The sequence below is a fragment of the Mauremys mutica genome, chromosome 2 (assembly GCF_020497125.1).
Source record: "Mauremys mutica isolate MM-2020 ecotype Southern chromosome 2, ASM2049712v1, whole genome shotgun sequence".
Lineage (NCBI taxonomy): Eukaryota > Metazoa > Chordata > Testudines > Geoemydidae > Mauremys > Mauremys mutica.
The window spans coordinates 263,836,621-263,848,709 of record NC_059073.1 but is presented as its reverse complement, the minus strand read 5'-3'; the positions used below and the strand labels follow the sequence as shown (position 1 = coordinate 263,848,709).

At 37.4% G+C, this 12,089-nt stretch overlaps 1 protein-coding gene across 7 annotated transcripts in view; it reads left to right on the top strand.

Moving 5' to 3' along the window:
• The window catches only part of MPP7 (MAGUK p55 scaffold protein 7), a 311,912-nt gene that overhangs the window by 259,411 nt on the left and 40,412 nt on the right, over positions 1–12,089 (top strand). For 6 of the 7 annotated variants that reach the window (XM_045004397.1, XM_045004395.1, XM_045004394.1 and 3 more), the window contains one exon: positions 6,379–6,417. The exons of the other annotated variant lie outside the window; for it this stretch is intronic. In XM_045004397.1, the coding sequence (XP_044860332.1) occupies positions 6,379–6,417 (39 nt within the window). The remainder of the gene's footprint in view (positions 1–6,378; positions 6,418–12,089) is intronic. 7 annotated transcript variants of the gene reach the window in all.

Here is a 12,089-nt window from a genome sequence, read left to right as displayed (position 1 = left end):
GGCGTGTAAGCCTTCTAGGATGTTGGGTGTTATTATTGATGGAGTTGTAGACAAATGAAAGTGGAGGAATGCACTCTTGTTTCCATTCTTTTAAGGTGCTGGAATATATCCTGTCACAACCTTAACTGCCTCTCTACATAACTTTTGTTGCTAATTAACACTGCAAAAAAGTTAGACTGATGAGAAAGCACCGAAGAAAGAATGAAAAGATAGGCCAACATGTACAACAGAAATTAAGAAAAATGCAGTGAAGGAAAAGAAAAGGAATAGACACTTGGGACAGAGTAATTTAATCATATTTGTATTAATGTATAGAAAAATTGAATTCTGCAGTCCTCATAAATAATGTTTTTTTTATTTCTGCACATACACTAGATTCTGGCAAACCGATAAGTTGAATTTGTGGAGTGCTCAAAAGTTAGGTGAATCCCTTGTTCTGCTTCTGTTCTGTTTCTTCTTCTTCTTCTTCTTCTGCATTTTCTGCTCCTTATTTCCAGCCCCCTTCTACTCGTCATCCTCATCCTACAGCACAATCAACCTGAGATTCAATGGACCCTCCCCATTTCGTTAACTTTAATGGTCCCTAATCTCAAATCTGCCTCTGATGTGTAGGGTCTTGAGTGTGAATACAAGAAGCTTAAACCTGATGTGGAAATTGAGGGGAATCTGTTGATTCTTGTAAGCATTTCACTAGTTTTTCCATGAAGTGCACAGTTATTGCATGGGTGCTTCAGGGAATGCGCAATTCAAGGTACCGCAAGTGTAGTATTTACAAGAACCATACTGATTCCTCTAGGAAGTCATCCATTTAGGATGCAGTGCCCCAGACCACAGAAAATTTGATTGGCATATGTGATCCAATGAAACATATAAAACTAAAATCCATTACTGGTCAAAGGAGAAAAGGGAATAAATCAGACAGAGGGCTGTTTAGGGATGAGATGGTCCACATTCAGAGGTAACAGTTGGGCTGTTAGATTTTTTTTAAGTGCATTTCTAGAGCTGTGCGTACATGTGCACGGACTTGTGCACTTTAAAGTTGATCGATGTTCAACTGCTCCTGTTCAGCAAGATATTTTCAAATGTTAATAACCTTTGCTAAAGGTTTGAACTGAGTTTTGAATTAACAGAGTGGTTTCTGAATTTTTAAAATTCAGTTCTTTGAGTTAAGTGAATAAAAAGACAGTGAGATAAGATTTACTGGGAGAAAATTTTGTGTGCGCGCATGCATGTGTGCATAATGGGAGATGTCACATTTCCAAATGTCAAGTGGCTGAATGGGATTGTCCTGAAGGTGTTCAAAAAGTTCATATTTAGGCTGAGATGAAGTGTAACAAGTTTCTGCCCAAAAGGAAATTTTTTCCGAAAACTCAGTCAGTGCCAACAAATGCTGTAATGTTTCCATCTGTACCTTGTTTTACAGTTCACCTTGTAGATAAAGCAGTTATCACCTAATCTTTTAGAAATGAATAATTACTAAATTATTTAGTTTCTGTGCCCAACTATACCAGCTAAGACATAATCTTCGTTCAGCAGAAACATTAATTTGGCCTTAATAGCTCACACTGTGTTCGTTCTTACACTCCAATGTGTGTGGTCTGTGGTATGAAGAAACAGTTCATCATTCACAGGGTATATTTTACACTAGCTGTAGCCCATAACTTGTATTAACTCAGGGAAAAATATATGCAAGGTAGAAAGAGATGTTCAAACATGTCTGCGCTTGAAAAAAACATTCATCCTGTGTTTTGAGGCTAAATGCAGATACTTTTCTGTGAGCAAAGTTATTATTATATAGCCTTTCTAAGGCTTAAAAAATCTCACTTTAAATTTTGATTTAACCATATATGATTGGCACCACATGAGCAGGAGGAAATATTTAACTGCAGCCAAATGTGTTCATTCAAACAAGATGTAACTGAGTTTGTCCAAAGATGAGTGTCTTTTGAATTAAAGATCACATTCTGCCAACAATACAATTTAAACCGAGTGAAAGAATGAATACATTGTACATGGTACTGTTTTATTTGAGGGACAAACATTTAGGAGAAATATATAATAGGACTTTACCGTTCATTACAATAAGACTCTTCAAGTTTGAGACTTGAATCAGTCTCAGCATCTGCATGTGTAGATACTATAACACCCGGTGCACATGAAGCTAATTCAGAAACAAAGATGGTTTTAATGTCACATTTTACTGTTAACTTAGCATGCTAACATCTTTGTTCACACAGAAAATTTTTGCACTTGTAGTATCGTCCATCTTAGGATCCCATAGTGCTTTAGAACATTAGCCTCATCACACCACTCTGAAATAGATGAAGCAACTGGAAGTGCAGAGCGATCCAAGTTTCCCAAAGTCATACAAGAAGACCCCAGCAGAGTTGGGAATAGATCCCATATATCTCTGCTCTCAGTCCTAGGCCTTAACCACAAGGCCATTCTTCTTCCATTTCCAAATTATCTTGTCATATATGTTTTTAAATCTGAACATATAGCACAATCAAGTTTGCTCACCTTAAATTTGCTTTAAAGCTTTATTTTTTTTAAATGTCCTTCTGATCCACAAAAAAAGTATAACCTATCAACCGAGCAAAATAGTTTAAATGTCAATTGCTCTAAGTTTTTCACTACTAACAAACCAATTTGTTTATAATTGGATGTAATCACTCTAAATTAAAAATTATTATTTATTTGCATTATCATGGGAGCCTTCATCATGGACCGGGACCCTATCGAGTTTAGGCGTTGTACAAATCCGAATTCTTGTACAATGCAGTGCCTTGTTTGATCACTAGAGTCGAACAGAATGTGAGGGTTAGTGCAACATGTACATTTGCCCAGGAACCAGAACAACGCTTCTGTGTCTAATTTTAAACCTACCAGCCTTTAACAACATTTCTTTGACAAAAATATGGTGAAGGAAAAATTAGCAGGAGTTAAATATTTAACTCAGGGCTGGATTGGAAGTCACAAGCAATTTAGGCACCCTTTAGAGTGGCCCAAGGTTTTGAACATCACAAGTCAAAGCTAATAATAATTAGCTAATAATAATTCAATGATTTATAGTTTTTTGTGCACATAATATAGCATTTGTGCATTGTTTTAGTCTAGCATTCTGGCTTTGAACTCTGTATAAAATCAATAAAAACATTAACTTCCTAAATTAACTTTGTATTTATGCTTCCTTTTTTTCCCCATTTCCCCATTATTTTTTCTCTTCCTCCTATTCATCTTGGTTTCTCTTCCTCCATCTGTTTTAGGTGGGTTCCTTCAGTCTATCTTTTTTATAAATTTCCCTCCCTTTCCTTCATGCTGCAGAAAAGGACCTAGGGGTTACAGTGGACAAGAAGCTGGATATGAGTCCACAGTGTGCCCTTGTTGCCAAGGCTAACTGCATTTTGGGCTGTATAAGTAGGGGCATTGCCAGCAGATCGAGGGACGTGATCCTTCCCCTCTATTCAACATTGGTGAGGCCTCATCTGGAGTATTGTGTCCAGTTTTGGGCCCCACACTACAAGGAGGATGTGGAAAAATTGGGAAGAGTCCAGCGGAGGGCAACAAAAACGATTAGGGGGCTGGAGCACATGACTTATGAGGAGAGGCTGAGGGAACTGGGATTGTTTAGTCTGCAGAAGAGAAGATCGAGGGGGGATTTGATAGCTGCTTTCAACTACCTGAAAGAGGGTTCCAAAGAGGATGGATCTACACTGTTCTCAGTGGTAGCAGATGACAGAACAAGAAGCAATGGTCTCAAGTTGCAGTGGGGGAGGTTTAGGTTGGATATTAGGAAAAACTTTTTCACTAGGAGCATGGTGAAACACTGGAATGGGTAACCTAGGGAGGTGGTAGAATCTCCTTCCTTAGAGGTTTTTAAGGTCAGGCTTGACAAAGCCCTGGGTGGGATGATTTAGTTGGGGATTGGTCCTGCTTTGAGCAGAGGGTTGGACTAGAATGACCTCTTGAGGTCCCTTCCAACCCTGATATTCTATGATTTATACTTTTCCTCTTTCTTTTCAAGTGTTTGCTACCTCCTTCCTCATGCTCACTTTAAATTCTTCCCTTCTTTCACTTCTCTACTCTCCATTCTGTCTTCTCTGTCCCCCTGTATTATCTTAGTTGCTTCCTCCCTGCACAGTGTTCAGTTGATCTCCTCACCCCCATGCTCACCCCCATGCATCACACAGTTCAATTAAATAAGATTTTATTCACATGACAAGCTGTACCAGTGTTGCCAAAATTAGAGACAGACACCGTATGCATATAAATACCTGCTTCTCACATGCAGAGCTGCTAGTAGCTAGTGGTAATTCACACATCTCCTAGTAACTAGCCCCTAACTTTGGTGTGGGTAGGTAATTATCCTGCAAAATTATCTGATGTTCAAATTGACAACCAAGTGTACGACTTGTAGGTGGCTGTTACAACACTTAAGAATACATTGGGACCTGTTGATATCTCTGGTAGCCTCTTTTCATCACAGACTAGACCCCTTAACAGAAGCCAAAGAAGAAAGACTACAACAGCTGCAGGGGAACCAGAAGTGGAAATTCCTTTTTAAAAACTCTTTTTGGCTCAGCACCACACTTTCCCCATAAGTATGATGTCACTTGTTTCCACTGTTCTTCTTTGGTAACATCACTTACTGCCCCAGAAAAGCCAAGGATCCTTAATTTATTACAAGGATTTATTATAAAATCCTGGGTTGATTGATTAAACCAGTCACATGACCATATGAGGGGGCTTAGAGCTATTACATAGCGCTACCCTTAATTCAAGATAGATGCCTCATCGCAACTGGATAAGCTTATAGGTTACCATTGCTAAATCAATAGCCGAAAAATCTCAGATAAGGATTTTAGAGGGCATATGATAATCCCACTATGCCTTTTACTGTCCTCATTCTTTCAGTTTAAGCATAACGTCAACATTTAAAGACTAAATCACTGTAGATAAATTGGAGCATGCCTCTGCAGCATAACAGTTGCTATCTGAGAATTTTTTAGAGCAGCTAAATATAGATGTATTTTTCCTATTTATAAAGTATTAAATAATAATACTTTGTTTTTTGGCTGTTCTAAGATGAGGAAACGGTTGAGTGTGGTAGGTACATTTTTTCTTCTTAGATTTAACTTTTCATTCTTCAGCTGTGTTTTCAGCTCATTTAATGATTTCCTTTCCTATTTTTTTCCTTTGTGCTTCTCAGAGGAAATTGAAGGTATATGTACAAAAGTTTCCCTGCATAGCCCAGTAATTTTATTTAGAGAACATGTGTTTAGAATAAAATTGAATGTAGTTCAACGTTTGTAATTGATGTTATATGTACAAAATTTCCCATTCCCTCTACAACATCAAATATATTGAATTAGACCATCTTATATTGAGAAAACAGTTTTGGATATCACTCAAACTAGTCTTAGATGTTTCATATAGTGGTCAGGGTTTTATCTTTATTTGAATATTGGGAAATATAGATATTTACAAAAAAGAGCAACAGTGCCATAAAATAATCTTGGCAGAACTTGCTAAGTGGGATGGAGTGGAGGAAGGTTAATTACATGACCCTAAAAGATCTTACTTTTCCATTCATGTGTCGTGGCAAAATACAGTAGCTCATTAACTGTTTACAAACAGAGTATAATTAGTGTTGAAGAATGTATTGCTTTGAAACACGGTAATAAGTTAATTCATGTAACATATCCCTTATTTTTCCTCAGTATATAGCCTAGGTTCCAGTAATAGTTACAGCATATGTTAAAGCAGTAGCAGCTGATCTTTTTTAGTTTTAGTTTACTTGAAAGGGCTTCTGTTTATAAAGGCATTAGAAATTGTAGCTCATATTTTTTGATCAAAAGGCCTTTAGCATGTAAAAATATACATTATAGCTATTTTATATCAAATTGAAAGGGCATGTTTTTGATCAAAAACCTTTCTGTCTAATCCACTGAGCCAAAATTATAAGCTAAAATCTGATAAGATATAGTTTACCAAAGAGCTTGATTTACATAAAGTATTTTTTTGCCTTTTTAAGTGACATCATATTTTCCTATTTTCTTTATGTGATAAAGTATAAATAATGTAAAGTTAGAAATCTTTTTAAAATATTTGATTGTAGTCATGAAAAAGGCACTGCATGAAAAGGTAAAAAGATCGAAGTGTGCATGTTGCAAAATTCCAGAATTCCTCCAGCTAAAATATAAAACAATCAAAGTTGTTTTATGTTTTTAAGCAATGGCATATTAAAGTTTTTTTATGCTATGCTTTGTATGGTTGTCATTTTAAGTAACTCTTCTTTTGCATTTGTGGCTGGGCTTCTAACTATTCTGCTTTATTTCTTGGCTTTTGTTCTGTATGCTTTTACACTTCGTCCAGAAGATGCTGAATGTGCTGGTTACAACAGTGGAACCTATATAGGTGAGCAATTGGTTATGAAAGACAATTTCTTCCTTTCTTTCAGGTTTTTTTTTCTTGTAACTGCTGTGTCACTTTGTTTTTCTGGTAATTTGCATCAAAGTTTCCTCACAGTGACAGCGCATGATAAGAGCATGAATTCTGAAATCAAAAACGGCTCACTGGATTTGACACAAAGGAATTACTTATTTACTGTGACATGTTTTTACTATTCTTGACATTCAGGAGCTGTTAAAATACTGTCTTGATTTTCAGCTTAAATACCTGTCTCAAGTTTGGGGCGAAACTAAAGTGACTTTAATATATTTAAGTAAGTGAGAAATACGTTTATTTTAAAATCCCTACCTACAGTATCATGAAAGTTAGTGAAAATTTAGACCGAAATGTTTTAGGTTTGATCCACATTTATTTTACCTTTTATTTCTTTATATCAGTTTGCAAAGTCATTTTAGGTGGGATTGGGAGAGGGTGAAAGCAAATATGCATGTGTCTTTTTCTACACACTCGAAAATAAAATAAATCTCAGCAGCACCCAGGATTTAAGCTTGACTGTAAAATAAAGCAGTGCTCAACATATTAGTGGAGAAGAAAACACCATTGGTAAAGACAACAGTTATGGCGGCAGGATTCAAAATTATAAACAAAAGGAAAATTTAAAAGAATGTCCTGAGAGGAGTGTTTTGCCCTTTTAAACAGTTTTACATGATTTTGTTATTACAGTGGCCTGTGGCCTCTTTCTGCCACTCCTCTGGTGCAAATTGAGCTTAAAGTGGCCAGAAATAGCCAACAGATAATTTCCCCCAGTGCTCAGGAGCTCTGTGCTTGGAGAAAACTGGCTGATGTGGATTTTGCACCAGTCCACCCTTCCCCCATCTCCACTGATCCCTCACAGTAAGGAGAAAAAATGGGGAAGTTCATGGCCGAGAGCTCTGCTACATCCAAACCTACCTTGGTTTAAGAACACTGACAGAGTTTATGCCATTGATATAAGCTAGAGCTGCTCTTCAGCAACCATAACTTGCTCCCTATGACCAGCTCCTCATTGTAAGGCAAAGCTTGGGCAAGGTGGAGAATCCAGTCCAGTGAGTTCAGTGACCTCGCAAATAGATTTCACAAGCACATGCCAGTGAGTGCCACAGGCATCTACAGCATGTGCTGAGACAATGATTTTAAAGCCCTGTGTATCTAATGGAAGAGGAACACACAAACTATTCAATGCAACGTACCCGTGACCTCTTGCCAACAGTCTGAGGACTGTATAACTAATTTCCTCATGTATTTTCAGAAAAGTTTGTTATTGGTAGTGGTCTTCTCCCCAGTTAGTGTGGTGAAACATGAAACATTTTACGTCTATGAATAAATCAGATGAAGTGTATTAACCCTTAAAGTATGGTTATATAGAAGACTGAGAAGCAATTGGAAAAAGAATTTGGGGAATAATTCTAAATGTACCATTTCTTGATGACTTGCATATTAAATTTGCTTCTTTTTAAAATCAAATGATGACTCCTCTTATTGTCTGTGCTGCAAACTTAGCATGGGTTCTGAAAACCAGGCAATGGCGTTTCTGTATTTACATCTTAGCAAGCAATTGCTTTATTTCATGAAGGGTAAAGTTGTATAGAATCTACCTCAACCACAAAATCATAGAAATGTAGGATCTTGAGATGTCACCTGGTCCACCCCCACACTTCTGGCTGAGACACCAACAAACATATTTAGGACAGATGTTTGTCTAACCTCTTCTTAAAAACCTCCAATGAAGGGGTTCCACAACCTCCTTTAGTAATCTGTTCCAGAACTTATCTACCCTTAGAGTTAGAAAGTTTTGCCTAATATCCAACCTATATCTTCCTAACTGCAGATAAATCCCATTATTGCTTATCCTACCTCCAGTGGATATGGAGAACAGTTGATCACTATCCTCTTTATAACAGCCCTTAATATATTTGAAGACTGTTATCAGGTCCCCCTCAATCATATTTTCTCAAGACTAAACATGCCCAGTTTTTTTAACCTTTCCTCAAAGGTCAGGTTATCTGATCCTTTTGTCATTTTTCTTAGATCTCCCCTGGACTCCAGTTTGTCCACATCTTTCTTAAACGGTGGCACCCAAAACTGGACACAGTACTCCAGCCAAAGCCTCACCAGTCCAGAGTAGAGCAGAATAATCACCTTCCCATGTGTCACATACAACACTCCTGTTAATACACTCCAGAATATTTGCCTTTGTCGCAACAGCCTTCCATTGTTAGCTCATATTCAATTTGTGATCTACTATAACCACCAGATCCTTTTCTGCAATGAAACTTTGTTTTTGTCAGCAAAGTTAGCAGATATGCCTAGTCAAATAGAGAGCTAATTTGCCGAGTTAGAAGGTATCACATGTATGTATCTTGTGACTTTAAGTGAACTTTAAAGCTGTCTCCCTATACTCTTATTTTTCCACTTTTTAAAAATTTCTGTTCTTTCCATATCATTTTTGCTTTCACATTTATTCAATTACTTCCCCCTCACCCTTTTCCTTATCTTCCCGTTCTTTCCCTCATCTTTTTTCCCCTCTCTATTCCTGTTCCCACTCAGACACATATATTTCTTTCTCTAGATTCCCAACTTGCTCCACTCTATCTCTCCTGCCCTATCACTTGTTGCTGAAACTTGCTGGACATAAGGCTTTTGGTGAGCAGGATCTGCAGCTCAGATTCTGGGTTGGATTTTGTGCAACCATGTTACAAGACATGGAAATGTTGAGATGTCACTTTCAAACTCAGAGGCAACCTATAATGAATTTGGGGTGCATAGTCCCACACCTTCATTATAAAAGATGCAGTGGATCCAGAGGACATGTAAAAGGATAGCGCTTTGGACAGCCATAGAATAGATACTATTTACAATGACATATATATATACACTAAATTTGACAGCATCAGATCAGGATTAAACAAAGGCTGTGAATGGCTAGCCAACTACAAAAGCAGTTTCTCCTCCCTTGGTGTTCACACCTCAACTGCTAGAAGAAGGCCTCATCCTCCCTGATTGAACTAACCTCATTATCTCTAGCCTGATTCTTGCTTGCATATTTATACCTGCCTCTGGAAATTTACACTACATGCATCCGACGAAGTGGGTATTCACCCACGAAAGCTCATGCTCCAACACGTTTGTTAGTCTATAAGGTGCCATAGAACTCTTTGCCGCTTTTACAGATCCAGACTAACATGGCTACCCCTCTGAGATATATATATATATACGCACACACACACTATGTTTATTTTTTTCCTGAGGAAAGGCGTTAACACTCTCATGAACTTGTGTACAATGAAGTTTTCATCTGTCTTCAAGTCACTCTAACTAGAAAAATGCATCAGTATAGTAAGAATATAGAATAGTATCTTAACACATGTTCTTAAAATCATTGCATCCCTACATATCTTGTAAGTGCACTCTTAACAGTTAAAAAAACCCAACCAGTAGCTTATATTGAAATAAGCATGCTTCATTACATGAATAAAAAGCACAACAGTGAAACAAAATTGTTAGATTTGATAGACATATAAACATAACAATTGAATAAACATCAAGTACTCATTTGTTAGTGTGGCACACAATGAATCTTTGTATAAATCAATACGTATTTTGAAGCATCAAAGCGACATTACACTAATGCTATGCATTTAATAGATTTCCATTACTATACTGAATGAAAATCCTAGTTATGTACATGAGTAATTATTGCTCTTTTTACTATTCATTTGTTGTCACCTTTTCCACACACTTTAGCAGTCTCGTTTATTTCCATTAGACTTTATGATCTGTCAGTGTTTCCCTTATAAACTATAGGAAATCAGAGTTTATAATTCAGTGAGATGTAACTTTATGTACAGTCTGTCTCAGAGCAAACTTTTTTGCCCCATAATCTGATTGGGGAGGAGGAAAATGGGAAAGGTTCAAGGTTTTTTAAATAGTTTTTAAGGAGATTTTTAAATTTAACTGTCAAGAAACCTACAAATCTGAAACTTTTAAGCCTCTAAAGGAAAAATATATATTAAAATTCACTGATGTGCAGTTTAATGCCTATTTTGTGAGGATAAAAACATCAGTGTTTTTAAATACAATATTTTGATGACTGTGTAGACCCAGCATTCAGTATGCACGTTCTACAACCATAATATCAAGTGAGTTGCAATGTCTAGGCACATTTGGGTGATTTTAAGGCTTCACTTCCAGTTTAACTTTAAATTTTCTGTCATTTATGAATTTACTTCTGGAGCCAAAATGCAGTCTTTTGTGAGTGAAGAAAATTCAATGGTCAATGAGGTGTTATTGGTGAAAGCGAATAATTGCTCCCATAATCTAAATTGTACGTATAAAAAGATTAGAAAAATACTGTTTCATTGACTATTACTGTTTTATTGCTGTTTGTGATCATCAGTAAGGCTTTTTGTCACAGAGGTCATGGAAGTCATGGAATCTGTGACTTCCAAAGACCTCTGTGACTTCAGCCCCAGCAGCTGGGAGCTGGGAGATACCCCCGCCTGAGACAATGGGGCCCCCAAGCTCAGAGTTGTCATCAGTGGCAGGGGGACCCCCACAGCTCCCTGCTGCTGCCACAAAGACAAGGGGATCCCCACAACTCCCTGGTTGCTGCCACAGAGGCAAGAGTATCCCCACAGCTACCGGCTGCCACAGAGGCAGGGAGATTCCCACAGCTCCCAGCCACCGTGAGGGAGAGTACAAGAGGACAGGGGGAATGTCTGCAGCTCCGAGCTGCTGGTAGAGGAGAACCGTGGACCTCTTCTGGGAGTTCCCAGTCACCCCACAGCTGCCCAACCCTTTCCCATTTTATCGTGGATATTTTTAGTAAAAGTCAGGGACAGGTCACGGGCTTGCCCGTGACCTGTTAGTGACTTTTACTCCATGACCTGTCGGTGACTTTTACTAAAAATATCCATGACAAAATCTTAGCTTTAATCATTCCAAATAATTGTTAATAAGATTCCAGAAAGTGGTTATATAGGTAGGATATATGGTGTCTTTTTGCACATATTAAGGTCTTCCCAACTCTGCTTTTATACTAGATAAGTTTGTGTGGCCTCTTGTATCTTTTTAGAACTCTACACTTGCACACATCTTAGTTTGTTAAGCGGGAAATTATGTAAACTATCTAGCTTGCATTGAAAGGGAATATTCTTTAGAAGTGAATAATTTTGTAGGCGAAGAGATTACTTTTCACCCAAGAACTTTCAGCAGTTAACGTAGCTAGGAAATATATGCATGTAGGTTTACATGTGGGAAACAAAATGTCTGTACAATTTTGGTGCATGACAGGTTTCATTTCTAAAGTCCTCCCACTTTATTCTAATTAGTGTATGAAGGATTTTGAAACGTCTATTAAAGGAATGAGAAAAAACAAACCTGACACATAATACAAATTGCTAATTGGACTCCAGTGAATTGTTGTCTGCTTACTTAAGGATTCTTGTGCTACAAAGGCTTTTAAACTCAAAAAGACACTGAATATTATACATTTTCTGTGGCCTCAGGTTACTGCTAATTTTAACTTTCCTTCCCAAAATGACCTGGGTGTTATAACCTTGATGTTAATTTGCTGAAGAATCCTGAAGCCAGACAGAAATATACAATAGTATAGAAGTTAATTATTTCCTAAGAATAAG